Below are 20946 nucleotides of genomic sequence, written 5' to 3' on the forward strand. Positions count from 1 at the left end.
AAACAAGGATTCAATAGTTACAAATCAACAATGTTTCACACGATATAACATGGTTGAATTTCCATTTAATTACCAAAAACGTAGTCTTCGCACCATACCAAACATTGCGGCTGGGGCTCAAAACTGTCCTTTTGGCCACCCTGTCCGTACATAGACTATAAAGCTATGTTCTTCTCTTGGAATCTCATAAGCAATATTGTTTTCTCTCACAGAAGGATGGCCACCAACACCCAAGAGTATATCTTTAGATCCAAGCTGCCAGATATCGAGCTTCAGAATCACTTGCCTCTCACGGAGTACTTGTTCCAGCGCCATCAGGGCAAAGCTTCGAGCCGCCCCTGCCTGATCGATGCCGAGGCGGGCAGAGTTCTCAGCTATGGCGACGTGGATCTTCTCGCGCGGCGCGTTGGCGCGGGGCTGTCGCGCCTCGGCATCCGCAAGGGCGACGTCGTCATGCTCCTCCTCCCGAATTGCATCGAATTCGTGCTCGCGTTCCTTGGCGCGGCGAGAATCGGCGCCACCGTCACCACCGCCAATCCACTGTGCACGGCCAGCGAGATTGAGAAGCAGGCCAACGGCTCCGGTGCCCGGATGATCGTGACGCAGGCTGCGCAGATCGACAAGCTCGATCGCCTCCTCCACCAGGATGATCAAGAGCGCGAAATATATGTAATGCTGGTGAGCGATGGCTTCGATCCCATCAAGGCCGCGGCGAAGAGCGCCGATCGCTCCAATGTGATGTTCTTCGCAAGCGCGCTGCTCCAGGCCGATGAATCCGAGTGCCCGGAGGTGGAGATCGCGGCGGATGTGGACGTCGTGACGCTGCCATTCTCGTCGGGCACCACCTCGCTGCCCAAGGGCGTGGAGCTGACGCACAAGAACCTCATCACTTGTATCGCGCAGCTCGTCGATGGCGAGAACCCTAATCTCTTCCTCCATGGCAACGATCGCATGCTGTGCGTTCTTCCCCTCTTCCACATCTACTGCCTCAGCTGCGTCCTCTTCGCGTCCCTCCGCGCCGGCGCCGCGATCGTGGTCATGCGCAAGTACGAGATCGGCGCCATGCTGGGAGCGATCCAGCGCTTCCAGGTCACGGCGGCGTGCCTGGTGCCACCGATTCTCCTGGCCCTGGCCAAGAATCCCGTCGTCGGCGACTACGATCTCTCCTCGCTGCGATTCATCATGTCCGGGGCCGCGCCGCTGGGCAAGGAGCTGGAGCGAGCCATCGGCGACAAGCTCCCCGGCGTGATCATCGCTCAGGTCAGTCGGGATCAATCGATCGCGAAGATATTTCGATCAATTCGTGGAAGATCCATGATATTTCGATCGATTCTTGGAGGATACATGATATTTCGATTCTTGCAAGAACGAGCTTGTACTGATGGTGTGGTTTTCATCGACAGGGATACGGGATGACCGAAGCCGGCCCTCTCATCTCGATGAGCCTGGCCTTCGCCAAGACGCCATTCGCGATCAAGTCGGGCTCTTGCGGCACGATCGTGCGCAACACCGAGGCCAAGATCGTGGACACCGAGACGGGCGAGTCGCTGGCGTATGGCGTGTGTGGCGAGATTTGCCTCCGCGGCCCCCAGATCATGAAGGGGTACCTCCGCAATGTGGAAGCCACCATGGCAACCATCGACAAGGAGGGATGGCTCCACACCGGCGACGTGGGATTCATCGACCGCGACGAGGAGCTCTTCATTGTGGATCGCGTCAAGGAGCTCATCAAGTTCAAGGGGTTCCAGGTAAAATTGAAAAGATCGCTAGCTTATAGCACATTCGATATGAGAACTTTGGCATTCTTCGTGCATCCAGGTTGCGCCAGCGGAGATCGAAGCACTCTTGGTCTCGCATCCACGGATCTGTGATGCTGCGGTCGTGGGGTATGTACGATTTTCTCGAAGATTATCTTCTCTGATGATGGATGGATGTTCCAGCAAGAGCGACGAAGTGGCTGGGGAGTTGCCGGTCGCGTTCGTGGTGCGAAGCCCCGGCATTTTGCGCGTCTCGGAGGACGACGTCAAGCAATTCATTGCGAAACAGGTGAGGCGCCGCAATTTCAACATCCGTTCTTTTCCTGGGTCAGCTCATTGAAAGCTCTCGAAACAGGTCGTGTTCTACAAAAGGTTGCACTCTGTCATCTTCGTGGACTCTATCCCCAAATCTGCCGCTGGAAAGATTCTGCGGAAGGTCCTCAAGAGCGCGCTCTCGACAAACTAGTTTATCATCGAGCCATGGATCGCCAGCTTTTGACTTTGCGCAGAATCAGCTCGAGCTTTTGACATCTGTTCCATTATACGATATGTGGAAGGCTATGGTGGGCGATGAAACGATTGACTTCACAGTGTAGGTGGCCGCTCCAGCAGTCAGTCCTTCACTGTATATATTGTAGAACTTTCCAATCACTTGAATCAAACAAGAGTCCCGGAAGAACCTTTCCACTCACACAAATGCTGACTGACTTTAGTCCACTCTAGTCAAAAAGTCAGTCAGAGTAGCTCTTGGATTTTTCTGGAGTTCACGTCAAGATTGGCTGGCTGGCGGCGCTAGCTGCTTGCGTGAGCGCTGGATCTTGATAATAGATTTGTTTTGGGACCACGCGAGCACGCAGACATTCCACTCAAGTTGGTGTGAAATGTTATTGAAATGGAGCGGTGCGGGGTGCATGGGCGAAGATTTTTTTTTGGCTTTGTCAAGATTTTTGGGTGGAAGGATTCAATATCTTTCAATCTAGAACGCATGACTAATGTCAACATGTCCGAGTGGTTAAGGAGACAGACTTGAAATCTGTTGGGTAACGCCCGCGCAGGTTCAAGTCCTGCTGTTGACGGCAATATCACGTTTGCTCTTTTGTTTGCTTCGCGATTTCAAAGGATTTCAAAGAATTTGTCTCAATTTAACTGCAAAAATTGCCAGAGCCTCCGGAAGCTCAGAAAGAAAGAAACCAAAATAAGTTCAGCTTGGCGCGTTATGGCAGCATGTTCTTATTTGTTGGCGAACGAGCAAACTTGGATCACGATTTGAGAGCGTTCCGGACTTCGGCTGTGACATCGCTGGGCGGCTTCTCCGCGTGGAGATGAGCAACGAGATTCTTGTTGTTGTAGTAGTTTATCACCTGTCAATTGATCTAACTAAGCCCAAGAGAAACGAGGGAAAGCTCTGAAAAGCACAAGGGACTCACAGGCTCTGTCTGTGCATGGAATGCGTCGAGCCTGCTCTTCAGGACGGCTGCATTGTCGTCTTTGCGTTGGATCAGCGGCTCTCCGGTCACCTGCAATGCATACGGATAGGTACTCTTACACAAAAGAGAAAGCTGAAAAAAAAAAGAGAAACGGAAACGTACGTCATCGACGCCGGGAGTTTTCGGCGGGGCGAACTTTGTGTGGTAAGACCTTCCACTTGCTGGGTGGATCCATCTCCCGGTGATGCGCTCCTCCAGGACGGGGTCCGCGATTTCAAAGTTGAGGACCTTGTCGATCTTGTTTCCCTGGTTTTCTAGCATCGCGTCCAGCTGAGGAAAAAACACTAAGCTAAATCAAATAGAGCACGCTAACCATATACACAGAGAAAATACCTTTTCGGCTTGCGCCACTGTCCGAGGAAATCCGTCCAGAATAAAGCCTTTCTGGCACGACGGCTTCTTGATCGCCTCGTCAATAATTCCCACAACCAAGTCGTCCGAAACGAGCTCTCCCTGGAACATCGACAAGGCGAACAATCAATGCCGGGAATCAGAAAAGAAGCAAACACGTCGTTACTTTGTCCATGGCCTCTTTTGCCTTTATCCCAAGAGGAGTCTTTGCCGCGACGGCAGCCCTGAGCATATCTCCTGTGGCCAAATGACACAGGCAAAACTCGTCTTTGATGATCGGTGACTGCGTGCCCTTGCCCGATCCAGGCGGACCTAAAAATCGATCGATAAGAAAGAAGTAGAAGAAGAAGTATTCTCGTTCTTACCGACAAGGATCAGGCGCTTTTCGGGCTTGTTCGCGCATTTCATTCTCCTCAGGAGTTCTCCCATGAGATCGTCCACGGGGACATCGGCCAGGTCCGCCATTACTCCTGGAGACCTCGCGCGAGGGATTCAATGCCTAGCGGAGGCGAAACAAGGGATCCAGTGTGAAATCTTGGCGAGAATCCATGGCGGATTGCCGGCGCTCATACCTGGGAGCTATGCCGTCCGGATGGAGATTACGCAGCGTCTCGCCCTCGCCGCGCCTCTCGATCGCGCTCTTCTCTCTCTCCAATGGCGTGTTTTTTAAGAACTAAGCTCAATAAACGTCTGGATGAATCCAATGGCTGGTATTAGCTTGACCACACTCTAGAATATTCTACTTCTGATGCCTCTTTCATGGGTGGAGAGGAGCACTGCCACTGGTCGTGTTTCTCTGAGCGCCATTGTTCGAATTTTAGGGATTGGGAGCTTGGGGTTTCGCGAGCGATGGCGCGGTAGGGATATCTGGCAAGGCGCGACGATCGATCGTAGCTAGGGCTAGGAAGAATGTCGAGGAATGCGGCGCTCTTCGACACCGTGTTCTCGACCAGGCGCTCCAGTGCTTTGATTGTTTCGCATCCAGCAGCGGCGGAGGTGTCGCTGGCGTCGGCTTGTTTGCCTTCTTCTACGCTCCACTACAATGCCAGGCACCTGAGAATCGTGAGTATTTCTATCCAGTGAAACATTTCTTAGAAGCGTTTTGGCTTTCAGATCGCTGTGAATGGACGGTGCTGGAACGATCCCCGGTGCTCGAGCAGACGATCGTCATCTAGAAAGTTCGTGGCTTGCCGCGCATTTGAGACGTCCGAGGCCGATACAACTAGTGACAGAGCAAAGGAGGAGTCTTTAGCCGGGGGAAATGGAGCGGCAGCTCCAGCGGGACAAGAGGATTACCCTTCCGGCGAGCTCGAGTTTCATGCAGCCAATGGTTGGCAAGTTTTCTTGATAAAGCTCAAGATGCTGATCGCGTGGCCATGGCAGAGGGTCAAGAAAGGAAGCATTTTAAAGATGAAGATCTCGGGCGAGGTACGTACTTTTTCGAATGGTGATGGTATTTAGTTCTTTCATCTGTCTATCTAGATCACAGAGCAGCTACAAGATAAGTTCCAACCAGGCATGTCGCTTCCACAAATCTGTCAAAATCTGATCAAGGCTGCTCATGATCCTCGCATAGCAGCAGTGATCGTTCAGGTGGAGCCTCTTTCATGTGGATGGCCCAAAGTTGATGAGATTTGTCGACATATTGAGTACTACAAGCAATCTGGTGATGTGCTTATTCCTTGTTTCTCAATTTCTCATCTTTTTTATACCAGGCAAACCACTTGTTGGTTACTTAGCAGTAGGTGGGGAAAAGGAATACTACCTTGCGTGTTCTTGTGGGGACGTGTTTGCACCACCTGGAGCATACATTTCTTTGCTTGGCTTAAAAGTCCAAGCGCAATTTGTTGGTGGTGAGTAGCTAGTGTTTCTTTCACTTTATGAAAAGAGATAACATTGCTCGCATTTTCAGGTGTGCTTGAGAAAATCGGGGTACAGCCACAAATTGAACGTATTGGAAAGTACAAAAGCGTTGGAGATTTACTCTCTCGTAAAGATATGTCCGATGCAAATCGAGAAATGCTTACAGCTATTCTTGATGATGTGTACGAGAACTGGCTCGACCGTATCGCATCTGTAAGAGGTACAGTCTACTTTCTAGAGTTTAAGTAGTCAATATCTTCGCAGGTAAAACAACGGCTGAGGTGGAGAACTTGCTTGAGGAGGGCATATTTGAGATAGAAAAGCTACATCAGCAAGGGTGGATCAGCGACGTGAAATACGAAGACCAGGTAGTTCTTTAGCGTTTTTCAAATGCCCTCAAAATTTGCTGATTGATGTTAGATTGAGGAGATGCTCAAGGCAAAGCTTCAAATAAAGGATGACAAAAGTCCCAAGTACGTCGACTACAGGTGAGCCGTTCGTCAATCTTCCTTTCAACTTTCCTTTGAACGGTTGAACATATTTTTTTTCTTTTGTAGGAAATATTCAAGAGTGCGAGAGTGGACCTTAGGCTTGTCAGGAGGCAAGGCCGATATTGCAGTCCTACGAGCTGTCGGTAATATCTCCCGGCAAAAGCAAATGGGCTTCACTGGAAGTGGCATTTCTAGCGACACATTCATTGAGCAGATTCGGCAAGTACGAGGTCTTTTTCTTGTTTAGACAGACGTTTTCCATTTTTTTCTTGACTTCAACTTATGCAGAGGCCAAGAACTTTAAAGCCGTTGTTCTCAGAATTGATAGTCCTGGAGGTGATGCACTTGCATCGGACCTGTAAGTTTTAATGTTTATGATAGCAATGGTGCTGATTTTGTGTTTTTTGAGAAAGCGAAGCATGTGGAGGGAGTTGAGGCTGTTGGCAGCGAAAAAACCAGTGATTGCTTCTATGGTGGACGTAGCAGCAAGCGGAGGCTACTATATGGCTATGGCAGCTGGGGTAATAGTTGCTGAACGCCTTACACTTACTGGCTCAATTGGGGTCGTTACTGGTACACTAATTTACTTCCTCAGGAACGTGGTTAAAGTGTTTGTACAGGAAAACTTAATCTCGGTAAGCTTTACGAGAGAGTAGGCTTTACCAAAGAGGTTATTTCAAGAGGAAAATTCGCGGAGCTGGACGCTGAACAAAGACCATTCAGGTTTGCGTTCCAATTTTTCCCTTCATGCCGTGACATCCGGCCTCTTTTAGACCCGAAGAAGCGGAGTTTTTTGGAAAATCTGCAAAGACAGCGTACAAACGTTTCAGAGACACTGCAGCACTCTCCAGATCGATGCAAGTAAGCCACACTTCTGCCTTTAGTAGATGTGAGTCCTAAACGCATTTTCCAGATTGAAAAAATGGAAGAGGTAGCACAAGGGCGTGTATGGACCGGGAAAGCCGCAGCAGCACGCGGGCTAGTGGACACTCTTGGTGGTTTTTCCAAGGCTGTTGCAATTGCCAAACAGAAGGCGGGAATCTCGTTAGAGTCAAAGGTATTGCTAAAATCTCTTGTTGTCTTCACAAATTATGCTGCGTCCTTCAGGTTAAACTTGTGGAGCTCTCTCGCTCGAAACCAAACATCGTCTCCTTTCTCAGGGGAGGATTACAAGTTCTTGTCCTGCTCCCGAGACTACTGGACGAGCTGAATGCCAACACGGGCTTGGCCTCCGAGATCCGAGCCACCATGGACAACATCTCCGTTGAGGGACAATCAAGTGAAGAGCGCACGTTTTTTGAACTTCTGGAGCTTTTACTGAGATAGAAGCGAAGAAAGATCATCAGAGAAAATGTACGTTTACATCTTCAATACGTTTACGCTTGATCTTTCTTCTTCTAGATTGGACTCACTACTGGTTCTCTTTTTTCTCGTATAGGATGGTTCATATATTCGCTTGACGTCAGCAACGGTTACCGACTATAACTGTTCTTCACACGGTTGTGAACATCCCCTGTTTTTGCGGACGGCTTTTACTCTTTTCGCAAGGAAACAGAAAAACGAAAGAGTTATGGCTCGCATCTACGTCAAGCCTCAAGTGAGAAGTAGCAGGTCTCATGGCCGGCCTCGAGCTCTCGACTACACCGTGATAGAGCAAATAGCCAACGGGATCGAAAAGATGGTTGTCCAATGGAACCACGCAAAGGAGTCGAGGATCATCAGGCCTTACACCGGCAGCAGGAGTAATACGGCCACTTCGTCCAAGAGTTCTGCAAGGCCAACTTGGAAGCATTTGGATCAAGCAGTTTCTTCGCCTCAGGTTGTGGAACGTACTAGCACTGCACCAGCAGCCATTGATGGTAGTGGCAATAGTAACGCAGGTAGAGCGGAGATGGGTAGTTTTACAGGGTCGGCTGGGCTACTCAACGAGATGGTCATTCCCAACTTCGGAGGGATTACCCGAGCTGAGATGGTGACCAAGAGCCAGGAACCCGATGGCGTTGTGAATTCCTCCTGGTACTTGAAGAGTAACCATGTCAACAGCAGTGTTGACGGGGACCTTCAGTGTGCGTCGTCTAGAACCGATCGGGACAACGCTCAGACTAGTGAGGACGGCAGCAGCGCTATTGGAATAACTCCCAGGCTTGAGTGTGCTGTGGAGCGAATCCAGGAGTTGACCAGCACTTGTACTTCATATTCTCAAGAACTTCCGAAGAAAAAGGCTACTTTGGTTTCAATTGACGAGCCAGTGATGACAGGGGCTTCAAAAGAACCGGCTCAACAATACGCTGACCAGATGCTGCACTACGAGCTGGAAAATGACGTCGGAAAAGATGCTGTAGAAGTCCGTCATGGAAGTTTATCGGAGAGAACCGAGTCTGCTTGTAAGGAATCGTACAGTGGCGATGACAGGAGTGCTCCTCAAGTACTGAATAATCAAGTGGACGATTGGACCGAAACAACTACAATCGTCGGTGAGAAGGCTTAGATCGGTGCTTTCTAAGTTAACTCTTGAAACATTTAATCCAGGTGACCAGAACATTCGGGAGCTTATTTCCTACACCAAGAAGAAAGAAGTCACGAAGGTTTGCCGCTTTAACATGCTTGCTTTCTTTCTCACTCGCATTACAGGAAAAGCAGGAACTTTTAGACGACTACAAGGTTAAAATTGAAGAGCTGCAGATTGCTCTACTGGAGTGCTCTACGGAGTATGAAGTCAAGGCAAGTTTTGTTTGTATGCCAACATTTCTTCTATTTGGTCTTCTAAATTCTTCTTTTTGCTTATTGCAGATAGTTGAAATGAAAATGATGATGCTAAACATGAAATCTCAGTATCGGCAGCAGATGACGACTACCGGAAACGGTCATATCAATGTGAAACTTCTACAGCCGCCAACGACGAAAGAGTTTTCCTTGGTTACAAACAACCAAGCGAAACAAAACGTTGATTTTCTGAAGAAGCAAATGCAAAAGCTCAAGCAGGATAAAGAAAATTTGAGCAGGGAGCTCTTTTCTATGAAAAAGAAGCAGAGGTACGTGCGTCATCATCCCAAGCCCGCTTTTCGAACTAAATTTCTTGCCAGGCAATCTGAGAAGCAGAAGAAAAGCCTTGACGACGCGTTGAACAAAGTCTCTTGCTTAAGAAGGTCAGCACCAGGAACTAAAACGGTATAAAGTTCCAAATACCGGGGCTGAACTACTGGGCTTAGTTTAATGATTTCAGAGAACTGGCAAGACGAGACGAGGAGATATTGGATTCTCATCTAAGAGAGAAAGAACAGAGAGGTCAGCTGCACGAACTTCACCATGCGCTACAAAACGCGAGAGCGGCTCAGGCAGAGCCTGGAAAGCTGCTGGCGCTGCTTCCGGTGCTCAGAAACTGGCTAAAATCTGTTAAAAAGGTATTTGTCAAGCAAACTTTTTTTCATTGACCAAGCAAAGTTCTTTTCATTTGTTCTTCAGGGTCAATATTACTACGAGCCGAATCTAATACACAGCTTAGAACCTTTCGTCCAGTCCCAGGCATTTACGAGAAAAACGCCAGCAAAGGTAAGTCTATCCTTTTCGTCGTCGATGTTTGCTATACTAACTAGTGAAGCTTCCGACACAGACTCCGCTGGCGATAACAGCAGACTATGCTAAAGAGAATCGCCAGGGACCTCGAGTTGACAAGATTGTCGGGTCAGTGACGAAAGAAATCCAAGCATTGCAAAAGGCACTCGAGAAGCTTGCATGCGGGAGATATCAGTAAAGGTCAATGAATTTCCTCTCATAGAATTGTTGCGGGAGTCTCATGTTTCTTACTTCCAGGCGATTGAAATGGCAGCAGAGGCTGAGAAGACGGAAAAGATGCTATTCCAACCACGCAGCAAAGGAAGAAGTAACCCAACCAAGTCTGGAGGTTCTTTCGTCCTTGCTCCTGCAGTGCCTGGACGTGGATGTCGCTCGCCACGTTCACTCCCACATCTCCAAGCACGGGCTGGAAGCGTCGCTAGCGAACCAGCTCGTGGCGACGTACGTGAGGCTTGGATGTTTCAGCGAAGCTCACCAAGTACTCAACAGGAACTCTTGCTCGGGGCTGGGGACATGGAGTGGGATCATCACGGGGTATGTCCAGAATGGGCAGCGGGCAGCGGCATTTTTTCTCTTCCGGAAAATGCAGCAGGACGGCATCGCTCCCAACAAGTTCCTGCTGGTGAGAGTCTTGAGCAGTGGTTGCTCGAGCCTCGCACAGGGAAAGCTGGCTCACGCGTGTTTATCAGAGGCAACGAGTGGCTCCGACCGTGTTGCTGGAAACGCAGCGATCAACATGTATGGGAAGTTTGGGTGCGTGGAATCGGCAAAGGTAGTGTTTGACAGAGTTTTGGAGCGGGATATCATCACCTGGACGTTGATGGTCTCTGCGTATGCCCAAAACGGGCATACCCGACAGGCATTTCAAGTCTTTGGGAAGATGCTGGTGGAGGGGGTGGTGCCAAACAAGGTGACTTTTCTGGCTATACTCAACGCTTGCTCGAGCTCGTCAGAGGCTGCTTTTGTTCATCGGTTGCTCTTTGAGAGCGGGTTCCAGTTCACCGCCAAGGTAGAGTCCTCTCTCGTGGACGCGTATGGCAAATGCAAGAACGTCAGTGCTGCAAGGGCAGTGTTTAGCTCCATGACGGACAAGACCAACGTGGTGACTTGGAACGCTTTCATCAGAGCTTTGGCCAGCAGCAGAGATGCGAGTGGAGCTCTTCAAACGTTTCGAAGCTTGCTGCTCCAAGGCTTGGTTCCCGACACGGTTACGTTCATCAATGCCAGCCAGGGAGCGAAAACTCCTCCGGAAGCAAAGTACCTCGAAGCTTGCCGCCAGGAGAGTGGGGTTCAACTGGACGTAGCTCTCGGCAACACTCTCATCAACATGTTTGGCGGCAGCAGCCAGCCTTGCGAAGCTCGGAGAGTTTTCGATGCGACTCACAACAAGAACATCGTCTCCTGGAACGCGATGCTGTCGGCTTACTCTCAGAACGGACACTTCGAGGAGACGATCGCACTCTTCAAACAGATGGCCTCGACCAAGACGGTGAAGCCCGATAAGCTTACGTTCGCGTCGGTTCTAAGCTCGTGTGCGAACCTCGAGAACCTCCGGGAAGGAAAGCTAGCGCACGCAGCAGCAGTGGAAGCTGGCCTGGAGTTCGCAGTGCCCGTAGCTGCGACGCTCATCCAGATGTACTCCAAGTGCCACTGCCTCGAAGAAGCCAGGGACATTTTCAGCCGGAGTCCATCCTCGGACGTGGTAGCGTGGACTGTGATGATCTCGGCCTATGCTCAGAACGGTCGACCCCAGGAAGCCATCGCTCTCTTCTTCCGCATGACAGTGCCTCCAGATGGCGTGGCCTTCGCCACCGTCCTGGGAGCCTGTGCGAGTTCCGAGAACTTGGAGGCCGGAAGAGTGGTCCGAGCACAGATCGTGGAGCTCGGGCTGGACGCTGAGAGGGCGGTGGCCAACGCGGTGCTGGACCTCTACGGCAAGTGTGCCGAGATCGTCGAGACAGCGGAGATCTTCGGCAGGATGAGGCAGCGAGACAGAGTTTCGTGGAACACTATGGTGGCGGCGTATGCCCGAGCCGGGCATACCGCCGGGAGCCTGTGGTGCTTCCGGGCGATGCAGCTGGAGGGCGTTTGTCCGAGCGAGGTGAGCTTGGTGAGCGCGCTCTCGACATACAGCCACGCGGGTCTCGTCGAGCAGGGCTGCCAGTGCTTCGCCTCCATCGCGAGCGACTATGGGATGGTTCCATCGCGCGAGCAGCAGGGGTGTGTGGTGGATCTCCTGGGCCGAGCGGGGTCGTGGATTGCGGAGGATTTGATCCGGGTGGTGGCTCCATCCACGTCGAGGTCCGAGCTGTGGAAGGCGGTGTTGAGCGCTTGCAGGATCCACTCGGACGTGGAGCTGGGCGAGTGCGCGGCTGCTTGTGTTCTGGAGATGGATCCTGGCAGTGACTCCGCTCATATCATCTTGTCCAACATCTATGCTATGGATCATCCAACTTAGATGGAGTTTCTTGAGTGTGATCCTCGAAAACCATGCAGAGAAGCTTCTCTTGAGGACTTTTCTATAGCTTGTTGACATTGTGACAAGGATATAGTCTGAAAGGATTCTAAGCTTGCGAAGAAACCATGCGGTGGCAAAGAAGGACATGATCTTGGTTCCTGCGACGACTTCCTTGGTATGATTTCGCAATGTCGGGCGGTATCGAAGGTTTAGCCGAGAATCCCGAGCGGTTTCTTTTCTGGTGATGCATCCTCGGAAGACTTCGGCGAGTGGATAAGCACGGAAAATTGTACAAAAGTCTGGACAGAATGGTGGCGTGCCAGCGACTTGAAAATGGTCGCGTTTTTTTTGACAAGTCATGTGGCGAGTTTGGTGGGAAGACCAGCGTGATTAAAGTCTTTGTCGGAAGCTCCGGATCATCTCATCACTCGGTGATATAAAATCGCAAGCTTTTCTCGAGATCGATCGCCGATTTAGAGGTTTGCTTTGCTCTACGATGAGGCGATTTGGAGTGATGTTCCTGGTGCTCTTGGCGCTGGCGGCGGTGGCCACGGAGGTGGAGGCGCAGCAGCAGTGCTTCCGCGAGAGCGCATGCCTGCCGGGAGGATTGGACTGTGATACCTACTGCAAGTCTTGCCATTTCTTCCAAGAGGGCCAGCGATGCGTCAAGTGCAAGGGCGGGAGCTGCGATATCTTCTTAAGATGCATCTGTGATGCACCATGCAGCTTCTCAAACTGCCCAATGCTCTCAGGCTAGAAAACAGCCTGACTCTGTTGCTTGCTTCTCGCAAGGTGATGAAATAAAAGTGTCAGCTTATGTTAAGGACAAAAGTAGTCGTTAAGCCTCTTTGCTTTCACAGACGGCACAGTGGAAATCCTGTTGGCAATCAAGCGGAAGGATGTGAAATCCAGTTTACTTATCCGGGTAAGCTTCTCAAGTAGAGAAAGGAGCTGGCTGATTTTGGTTTTGCTGCCAGTGGTTTGAAGAATGTTTCACGCCAGAATGCAAGCAGTGGAGCTTTCAGGGGGTCTTGCTTGGTCATGGTAGGCTAGCTAGAGATTCATTTCTGCTTTATTCACGGGTGCTTTGGAGATGATTTCATTACCAATGGAGTCTTGCTATCCCTTATCATAAGATGCTGCTCTGAGCTTGACAACAAGTCGTTTCCTACTCAGTTTCGCTCAGTTTCGCTCAGTTTCGCTCTTTGCTTTGATTCACGCTCCAAGGGCGAAGTCCTGGAGCTGCTCATCGGGTTTGGCGAGCAGCTAGAACGTTTTGCGCATCTGGTAACTCCTTTTTTTCGCTCATTTTGTATGCAACACCCAACTATGGTGTTCACAGGGTTTATGGAAGGCCTATGCTGTTGGTAAGCTAACAAGCACCAGTTATGATTTATTCCGACTGTCACATCGCAGGCGAGAGCCGCCCTTCTCCCGAACTGCAGCTCGGAAACCTTGATCAGGTTGCGAACTATTGTTGGTCCATGCAGCACGACCGGTAGTAGTAACTCCATGTTCGATCTGATTCTTTTGTACAGTGTCTCTTGATGAAGTGCCAGAAGATTGCTCTGCACTTGTCTATTGTGGAAGAGCTTGCCTTGGTGAGGCCGGATCATTCATTCGTGCTTTTCCGTAGACTCTCAGCGCTATCCGGCATGGGCTTGCAGGAGGTGTTTAAAATGGCAGGGGCGTTCATGGCCACCTCGGCTGATCCGAGGGGCATTTGACATTATCGAGTTGGCATTAAATCGTGATCGCCTTGTTTCTACAAGTCAGTGCTATGATTCTACGTTGAAGCTCGTAAAGGTGAGTTACATGTATTTGCAACTAAGTTAATCGTGCTTGTTAGTTGATATTCAGATCCACGAGTCGACGTTCGAGTTACTCAGGGACATAATGAATCTGCTGTTTGCTTTTGCCATCTATCCGGGCTCTGATGAAACCAGCCAACAGTTCCTCCAGGTTTGCTCTAATCGGGGAGTCGACCAGCAGTTACGGATGGTAAAGATGATCATGTGCAAGAAACGTTGAAATACTGAGCTCATATTTTGCGTGCTACAAGGTGGCGTGTACTGTATACCTGTACCTGAGCCTCATGTTAAAGATGGTAAGACGAGAGCTTCTTTGTGATTTGTCCCTGCGAGACTCACTCAGGCGAAACGTTTTGGTGCGGAGGAGCTTAAATGCGTGGTTCAAAGAGCTAAACCCGCAATCTATGGAGGTCAAAGTTGATCGTGGTGCTTCTATAACGCGTAGAAGTGCGGTTCCCTACCTAGAGCATGCTCTACTGGCGACGAAGGACCCCAAGTTTATTGTGGAAAACGGCCTTCCTTCCGAGCTCTAACGCATGTAAGAGACTGTACGGTAGATAAACTGCAAGTTTCTATAGAACCCTAAAGACGTATAAACTCCATGAGGGTCTAGGGCTTAGTGATCGTCCTAGTTGTTGAGCGCAGGGGTGAGGCCCGGATCTCGGCGTCGGCGCTGGCATTTTGGGATACTGCATTCTAGTAGCAGCGAACACTGTTGATTCGGGCAAATGCAGACAGTCGGAGGCGATCCTGGCATGGCTACAAGAGGAGATCGGCTACAGATCCTTCCAAATTCTTGAGATCTTTCAAAGTTCTTACTTTTTTCTCTTTTTTCTCTCTTGGAAACCAGGCACAAACAAGTCCAGCTTGTGCAGATCATTGCCGAGTACCGGCGAAGATTAGCAAGGTATGTTGACCGTGCTTGAGAGGCACAAAGAAGGAAGCTTGCGGAGTCCAAGAAAGAGCAAGACACCGTGTATGCAACGCCGATCAAAGGTGACGATCAGATCCTCATAGAGACTGCGCAGGAACATCGCCTGCAAGAACCCGAGCTTTGCAACCTCGACGGCCTGTGGCTCTCTCCTCCTCCGTACGAGGGAAACGAGAGCGTGATCTTCTCAGTAAGCTGTCGCGATAGCAGCTCGCATGCCTTTCTTATACTCCTGCTTGAGTCGATCACCAAAGTAACGGAGAGGATCGACATCCGAGCGGACGCAGAGAAGCTAAGGTTTGTGAGTGCTGCTGATCTGCATGAAGTATAGGAATCTAACTTGGTGTTTGTACCACCAGGTACAAGTACGAGAACAACGAAATAGTGGATGATTTGTCCACTGAGCCAGAAGATTCACCACTTGGCAAGAAGCTTAGCGGTAAAGTTGGATTGGAGATGTCTAATAGGAGAACGAATTGGGAGATTCGCGAGAGACAGGGAATGCAAGGTTTTTGTCTTTCTTCTAGTCATGAAAGTGTCTTTTGCGTTGCAGAAAGCTCATGTTCAGCAGTTTATGGCAACGGAAGAAGCTTTGAACGAAGCTGCAGAGGCCAAAGCTGCAAGCGACAAGTTAATCAAGTCGCTCAGTGGTGGAACGGAGCTCGACTACGTCCAGAACGAGGGAGGGCTTCGCCAACTGGAGGTAACTCATCTTCTATTTCGTCCGTCGAGCTGAGCCGTGTGTTACTTAGTGCGAGGTGTGGGCCAAGGAGCGGCAGTTAGCTGGTGTCAAGGCAAGCGTAGCGACACTCACGTCGGAGGTTCAACGTTCGAAAAAGCTATGCGAAGAAAGAAAACAAGCGGAGGAATCCCTGAGGCGGAAAAGAATCGAGGAGTTCGACGCCCGCCGCAGGGAGCTGGAATCTGTTTACACGGCGTTGATCCGAGCTAATATGGTAAGCAGCAGCTTAGCATTTCATAGGCAAGTTTGGCAGTCTGGAAAAAATCTCACGAATAATTTGTAGGAAGCTGCTGCTGCGAGGGAGCAACATCCGGCCGCAGCATTCGAGTATTCTGCCAACACAATACTTCCTGTCTGTAATATGGTACAAGAGAAGACCGTGGGTGCTCAGGACCTCTTAGAAAGAGAAGCCACCATTTTTCAGAGAAGCCCGGACAACCGGCTGTATATGCTGCCTGTCACACCTCAGGTGTGTGAAATCTGCCGGATAGCTGCAGCATCACAATACTCGCAAGGTATGTAAATTTGTTTCATCCGTCAAACAAGTTTTCCTCTTTCTTTTTGTTTCGTATTGTAGGAGCTGAAGCACAAGATGCTGGCATGATAGCCATTGTGGAAGCGCTGAGGTTCTGTCTCAAGCCTTGCTCTTCTCCGGCCAGCTTTGTCCGGTCTTTGTCCGGCCAGCCTTCGTGACTTCTTTCTTGGAAACAAGCTCCCGAATGTTCTCGTCACCTGGATTAAATGTTTCAAGAGTTAACTTAGAAAGCACGGATCCAAGCCTTCTCACCGACGATTGTAGTTGTTTCGGTCCACTCGTCCACTTGACTCAGGCTGGCCACGAAGGGTTAAAGTGGTTGGGGTGGCCTGTTAAAGTTGCTCGAGCTCGTCACAGGCTGGTTTTGTGCATCGGTTGCTCTTTGAGAGCGGGTTCCAGTTCAACGCCATGGTAGAGTCCTCTCTCGTGGACGCGTATGGCAAATGCAAGAACGTCAGTGCTGCAAGGACAGTGATTAGCTCCATGACGGACAAGACCAACGTGGTGTCTTGGAACTCTTTCATCAGAGCTTTGGCCAGCAGCAGAGATGCGAGTGGAGCTCTTCAAACGTTTCGAAGCTTGCTCTCCAAGGCTTGGTTCCCGACACGGTTACGTTCATCAATGCCAGCCAGGGAGCGAGAACTCCTCCGGAAGCAAAGTACCTCGAAGCTTGCCGCCAGGAGAGTGGGGTCCAACTGGACGTAGCTCTCGGCAACGCTCTCATCAACATGTTTGGCGGCAGCAGCCAGCCTTGCGAAGCTCGGAGAGTTTTCGATGCGACTCACAACAAGAACATCGTTTCCTGGAACGCGATGCTGTCGGCTTACTCTCAGAACGGACACTTCGTTCTGAGGGACGCTTTCAGCCGGAGTCCATCCTCGGACGTGGTAGCATGGACTGTGATGATCTCGGTCTATGCTCAGAACGGTCGACCCCAGGAAGCCATCGCTCTCTTCTTCCGCATAACAGTCCCGCCAGATGGCGTTGTCTTCGCCACCGCTCTGGAAGCCTGTGCGAGAGCCGAGAACTTGGAGGCCGGGAGAGTGGTCCGAGCAAAGATCGTGGACGCTGAGAGGGCGGTGGCCAACGCGGTGCTGGACCTCTACGGCAAGTGTGCCGAGATCGTCGAGACAGCGGAGATCTTCGACAGGATGAGGCAGCGAGACACAGTTTCGTGGAACACTATGGTGGCGGCGTATGCCCCAGCCGGGCATACCGCCTGGAGCCTGTGGTGCTTCCGGGCGATGCAGCTGGAGGGCGTTTGTCTGAGCGAGGTGAGCTTGGTGAGCGTGCTCTCGGCATACAGCCACGCGGGTCTCGTCGAGCAGGGCTGCCAGTGCTTTGCCTCCATCGCGAGTGACTATGGGATGGTTCCATCGCGCGAGCAGCAGGGGTGTGTGGTGGATCTCCTGGGCCGAGCGGGGTCGTGGATTGCGGAGGATTTGATCCGGGTGGTGGCTCCATCCACGTCGAGCTCCGAGCTGTGGAAGGCGGTGTTGAGCGCTTGCAGGATCCACTCGGACGTGGAGCTGGGCGAGTGCGCGGCTGCTTGCGTTCTGGAGATGGATCTTGGCAGTGACTCCGCTCATATGATCTTATCCAATATCTGTGCTATGGATCATCCAACTTAGATGGAGTTTCTTGAGTGTGATCCTCGAAAACCATGCAGAAAAACTTCTCTTGAGGACTTTTCTATAGCCTGTTGACATTGTGACAATGATATAGTCTGAAAGGATTCTAAGCTTGCGAAGAAACCATGCGGTGGCAAAGAAGGAAATGGTCTTGGTTCCTGCGACGACTTCCTTGGTATGACTTCGCAATGTCGGGCGCTGTCGAAGTTTTAGCCGAGAATCCCGAGCGGCTTCTTTTCTGGTCCACGGAAGACTTCGGGCCGAGTGGATAAGCACGGAAAATTGTACAAAAGTCTGAGCAGAATGGTGGCGTGCCAGTGACTTGAAAATGGTCGCGTTTTTTTGACAAGTTGGCGAGTTTGGTGGGCAGACCAGCGTGATTAAAGTCTTTGCGACTTGAAAGATGGAAAGATGGGACCCCAGGAAGTAACTCGGAAGCTCCGGATCATCTCAGCACTCAGTGGTATAAATTCGCAAGCTTTTCTCGAGATCGATCGCCAATTTAGAGGTTTGCTTTGCTCTTACTTTGCTCTTCGATGAGGCGATTTGGAGTGATGTTCCTGGTGCTCTTGGCGCTGGCGGCGGTGGCTACGGAGGTGGAGGCGCAGCAGCAGTGCTTCCGCGAGAATGCATGCCTGCCGGGAGGATTGAGCTGCAACTCCTATTGCAAGTCTTGCCATTTCTTCCAGGCGGGCCAGCGATGCGTCAAGTGCAAGGGCGGGAGCTGCACCCTGTTTGGAAGATGCATCTGTGATGCACCGTGCAGCGTCTCAAACTGCCCAACGTATTCAGGCTAGAAAACAGCCTGACTCTGACTCTGTTGCTTGCTTCTCCCAAGGTCTTCATGAAATAAAAGATGTGTTCGGTGTCAGCTTAAGTTAATCAAAAGGAGGGACAAAATTACTCTCTTTAAGGAAGGGTAAAGTTTAACATATAAAGCGAAACCCTGTTAAGGTATTTGCTTTCATTGATGGCACATCCTGTTGGCGATCAAGCGGAAGGATGTGAAATCCGGGTAAGCTTCGCAAGTAGAGAAAGGAGCTGGCTGACTTTGCTTTTGCTGCCAGTGGTTTGAAGAATGTTCCGCTGCCAGAGCCTACGATGCAAGCAGTGGAGCTTTCGGGGTCCTGCTTGGTCACGGTAGGCTAGCTAATTCACTTGGAACTGCTTTATTCAGGGGTGCTTTGGAGCAGTTGTCGATGATTCCATCGCCAACGGAGTCTTGCTATCCCTTATCATAAGATGCTGCTCTGAGCTTGTCAACAAGTCGTTTCCTACTCTGGTGCCCAGTGCCGCTCTTTGCTCTGATTCACGCTCCAAGGGAAGTCCTTGAGCTGCTCATCGAGTTTGGCGAGCAGCTAGAACGTTTTGCGCATCTGGTAACTCCTTTTTTTCGCTCATTTTGTATACAACACCCAACTGTAGTGTTCACAGTGTTTATGGAAGGCCTACATGCTCATGCTGTTGGTAAGCTAACAAGCACCAGTTATAATTTATTCTGACAGTCACATCGCGAACTGCAGCTTGGAAACCTTGATCATGGTCCATGCAGCACGACCGGTAGTCGTAACTCTTTCCGTGCATGTTTGATTCTTTAAGGCAGTGGCACTTGGAGTACATCTGGATGAGCGTGGGCACTGCGAACTCCAGGCCAGCTTCCACTGAGCTCTTCCTCAATCGACAAGTGCAGAGCAATCATCTGGCACTTCATCAAGAGACACTGTACAAAAGAATCCTTGGTGAGGCCGGATCATTCATTCGTGCTTTCCGTAACCGTCTTGTTTCTAGTGTCTATGGATGCTAAGGACGGAGCAGCGCTATCCGGCATGGGCTTGCAGGTGTTTGAAATGGCAGGGGCGCTCATGGCCACCGGCGCGACTCGCCTGATCCGCGGGGCATTTGACATTTTCGAGTTGGCGATAAATCGTGATCGCCTTGTTTATACAAGTCAGTGCTATGGTTCTACGTTGAAGCTCGTTAGGGTGAGTTACATGTATTTGCAACTAAGTTAATTGTGCTTCTCTTTTGCAGTTGATATTCAGATTCTACGATCCTGTTTTGGTTTTTAAAAAACTACAGGCACTCGTTGAAGCCATGGGAATCAGCTCTATGCTAGGCCCTGAGGCGATAGCGGCAGCGGAGAGAAATGCCGACATGGTTGCTGCCAGAGCTGGTGCAGGCGACCCTTCAGCGATGGCGTCAATCTGCCGGATAGCTGCAGCATCACAATACTCGCAAGGTATGTAAATTTGTTTCATCCGTCAAACAAGTTTTCCTCTTTCTTTTTTTTTCGTATTGTAGGAGCTGAAGCACAAGATGCTGGCATGATAGCCATTGTGGAAGCGCTGAGGTTCTGTCTCAAGCCTTGCTCTTCTCCGGCGAGCCTTCTGGAAAACCTGGCGCGCTCCATCAACTTGGTTCAGACACTGAGAGATCTCGTTGGCAGCGGACGAGCTCTTTTGACAGCAGCAAACATCTCCAGACCCGACTACGAAAAGTAAAGAACAAAAACACCAGATAAACGTTTTCCAAGTCTCACTCCTTTGGATGCTTTGCTCCAGAACTGCGAATGCGTGTGCTGAGACAACCAGAGAACAGGAGCTCATTGCTCTCGAGGAGTGGCTACCGACGCGGTCCTCGAAGCGCACAAGTGCCTGGAAGATTGCCATCGAGTTCGCGGCCTGGTAAACTTCTCGTCTCATCAGCTGGATTTGACACGAGATAGACTTCTTCTCGCGCAGGTGAACGAGTTGTGGGAACAGTCAGCCGCAACCGCGGTGGTTTGGATCACGTCAAAACGCTGCTGCCTGGTTTCGCTCACGTCAAGCAGCTCCAAAACGCCTTCTATGAGAAGCAGCTGCTGTGCCGTACAATCCGATGAAAGCACAGTACAGTTGCCACGTAAGCATCAAAAACCGTTATTGCGGAATATTCGCCAATTTGGAACATTCGAACATTCGAACGCAACCGGATTCGAACGGGTATCGAACGTTTAATACCCGTTTAGCTTTTTTTCGAACCCTGATTTTACGGTTTTTTTGAACCTTGATTTTACATGAACCCTAATCCTAAGTAAAAGAAAGCATATTCTTTAGGGTTTTTAAAAATATTCTTGGTGTTTAAACGCCGTATTATACGTGCGTTTTAAATGGTGTTTTTTATTAATCGTACCCGTTCGAATGCAAGTGACTCACAACGTCCCGCTGTGCGTGTCGCCACAGCGGGCCGCATCGACTATCCCGTGAACTATGATCCGGGGATCACGTCATGCCACCGCCGCCGCAACATGTATGGGCATTTTCTTCGATTTCGATTT

General features: G+C 50.4%; 6 protein-coding genes, 1 non-coding gene and 1 pseudogene across 10 annotated transcripts; 7 read left to right on the forward strand and 1 right to left on the reverse strand.

Annotated features, from left to right (window-relative positions):
* Window positions 1–216: 216 nt before the first annotated feature.
* Window positions 217–2447, forward strand: LOC9636831 (4-coumarate--CoA ligase 1). Of its 2 annotated transcripts, XM_002972778.2 has the most exons (5): window positions 217–1260; window positions 1404–1748; window positions 1819–1886; window positions 1941–2046; window positions 2113–2447. In XM_002972778.2, the coding sequence occupies exons 1-5, from the start codon at window positions 217–219 to the stop codon at window positions 2221–2223; spliced, it is 1674 nt and encodes a 557-aa protein (XP_002972824.1). In that variant the 3' UTR covers window positions 2224–2447. The 2 variants fall into 2 exon arrangements, with proteins under 2 accessions (XP_002972824.1, XP_024533387.1); XM_024677619.1 differs by having other exon boundaries at window positions 1819–2046; window positions 2113–2420.
* A 304-nt stretch (window positions 2448–2751) lies between these two features.
* On the forward strand, window positions 2752–2833 carry TRNAS-UGA. The gene has a single exon. It is a non-coding gene; the product is annotated as a tRNA-Ser (tRNA).
* A 45-nt stretch (window positions 2834–2878) lies between these two features.
* On the reverse strand, window positions 2879–4274 carry LOC9636832 (adenylate kinase 4). Its single transcript, XM_002972996.2, has 7 exons — window positions 4168–4274; window positions 3961–4094; window positions 3762–3907; window positions 3578–3697; window positions 3347–3514; window positions 3185–3274; window positions 2879–3118 (listed from the first exon to the last, which is right to left on the reverse strand). The coding sequence occupies exons 2-7, from the start codon at window positions 4058–4060 to the stop codon at window positions 3017–3019; spliced, it is 726 nt and encodes a 241-aa protein (XP_002973042.1). The 5' UTR covers window positions 4061–4094; window positions 4168–4274; the 3' UTR covers window positions 2879–3016.
* Window positions 4275–4368: 94 nt separating this feature from the next.
* Window positions 4369–7481, forward strand: LOC9637490 (serine protease SPPA, chloroplastic). 3 transcript variants are annotated; one of them, XM_024677616.1, is made up of 15 exons: window positions 4369–4657; window positions 4709–5023; window positions 5078–5261; window positions 5311–5448; window positions 5508–5678; window positions 5723–5826; window positions 5879–5946; window positions 6016–6179; window positions 6238–6307; window positions 6368–6522; window positions 6570–6672; window positions 6723–6810; window positions 6863–7006; window positions 7057–7302; window positions 7388–7481. In XM_024677616.1, exons 1-14 carry the CDS (start codon window positions 4505–4507, stop codon window positions 7273–7275), a joined length of 2076 nt encoding a protein of 691 aa, XP_024533384.1. In that variant the 5' UTR covers window positions 4369–4504; the 3' UTR covers window positions 7276–7302; window positions 7388–7481. The 3 variants fall into 3 exon arrangements, with proteins under 3 accessions (XP_024533384.1, XP_024533383.1, XP_024533385.1); XM_024677615.1 differs by lacking the exon at window positions 7388–7481 and having other exon boundaries at window positions 7057–7349; XM_024677617.1 differs by lacking the exons at window positions 4369–4657; window positions 7388–7481 and having other exon boundaries at window positions 4746–4925; window positions 4979–5023; window positions 7057–7349.
* LOC112347182 lies at window positions 7394–9868 on the forward strand. The gene is made up of 9 exons (XM_024677618.1): window positions 7394–8423; window positions 8479–8534; window positions 8581–8670; window positions 8740–8981; window positions 9033–9095; window positions 9173–9350; window positions 9412–9498; window positions 9560–9702; window positions 9760–9868. Exons 1-8 carry the CDS (start codon window positions 7520–7522, stop codon window positions 9698–9700), a joined length of 1761 nt encoding a protein of 586 aa, XP_024533386.1. The 5' UTR covers window positions 7394–7519; the 3' UTR covers window positions 9701–9702; window positions 9760–9868.
* On the forward strand, window positions 9743–11980 carry LOC9636833 (pentatricopeptide repeat-containing protein At4g19191, mitochondrial). Its single transcript, XM_002972780.2, has one exon. It carries the CDS (start codon window positions 9743–9745, stop codon window positions 11978–11980), a length of 2238 nt encoding a protein of 745 aa, XP_002972826.2.
* Window positions 11981–13328: 1348 nt separating this feature from the next.
* On the forward strand, window positions 13329–14358 carry LOC9636834. Its single transcript, XM_024677620.1, has 3 exons — window positions 13329–13347; window positions 13397–13981; window positions 14043–14358. Exons 2-3 carry the CDS (start codon window positions 13877–13879, stop codon window positions 14322–14324), a joined length of 387 nt encoding a protein of 128 aa, XP_024533388.1. The 5' UTR covers window positions 13329–13347; window positions 13397–13876; the 3' UTR covers window positions 14325–14358.
* Window positions 14359–15085: 727 nt separating this feature from the next.
* On the forward strand, window positions 15086–20586 carry LOC9636836 (annotated as a pseudogene).
* The last annotated feature ends 360 nt before the right edge of the window (window positions 20587–20946 follow it).

Source organism: Selaginella moellendorffii, unplaced genomic scaffold (assembly GCF_000143415.4).
Source record: "Selaginella moellendorffii unplaced genomic scaffold, v1.0 SELMOscaffold_20, whole genome shotgun sequence".
NCBI lineage: Eukaryota > Viridiplantae > Streptophyta > Lycopodiopsida > Selaginellales > Selaginellaceae > Selaginella > Selaginella moellendorffii.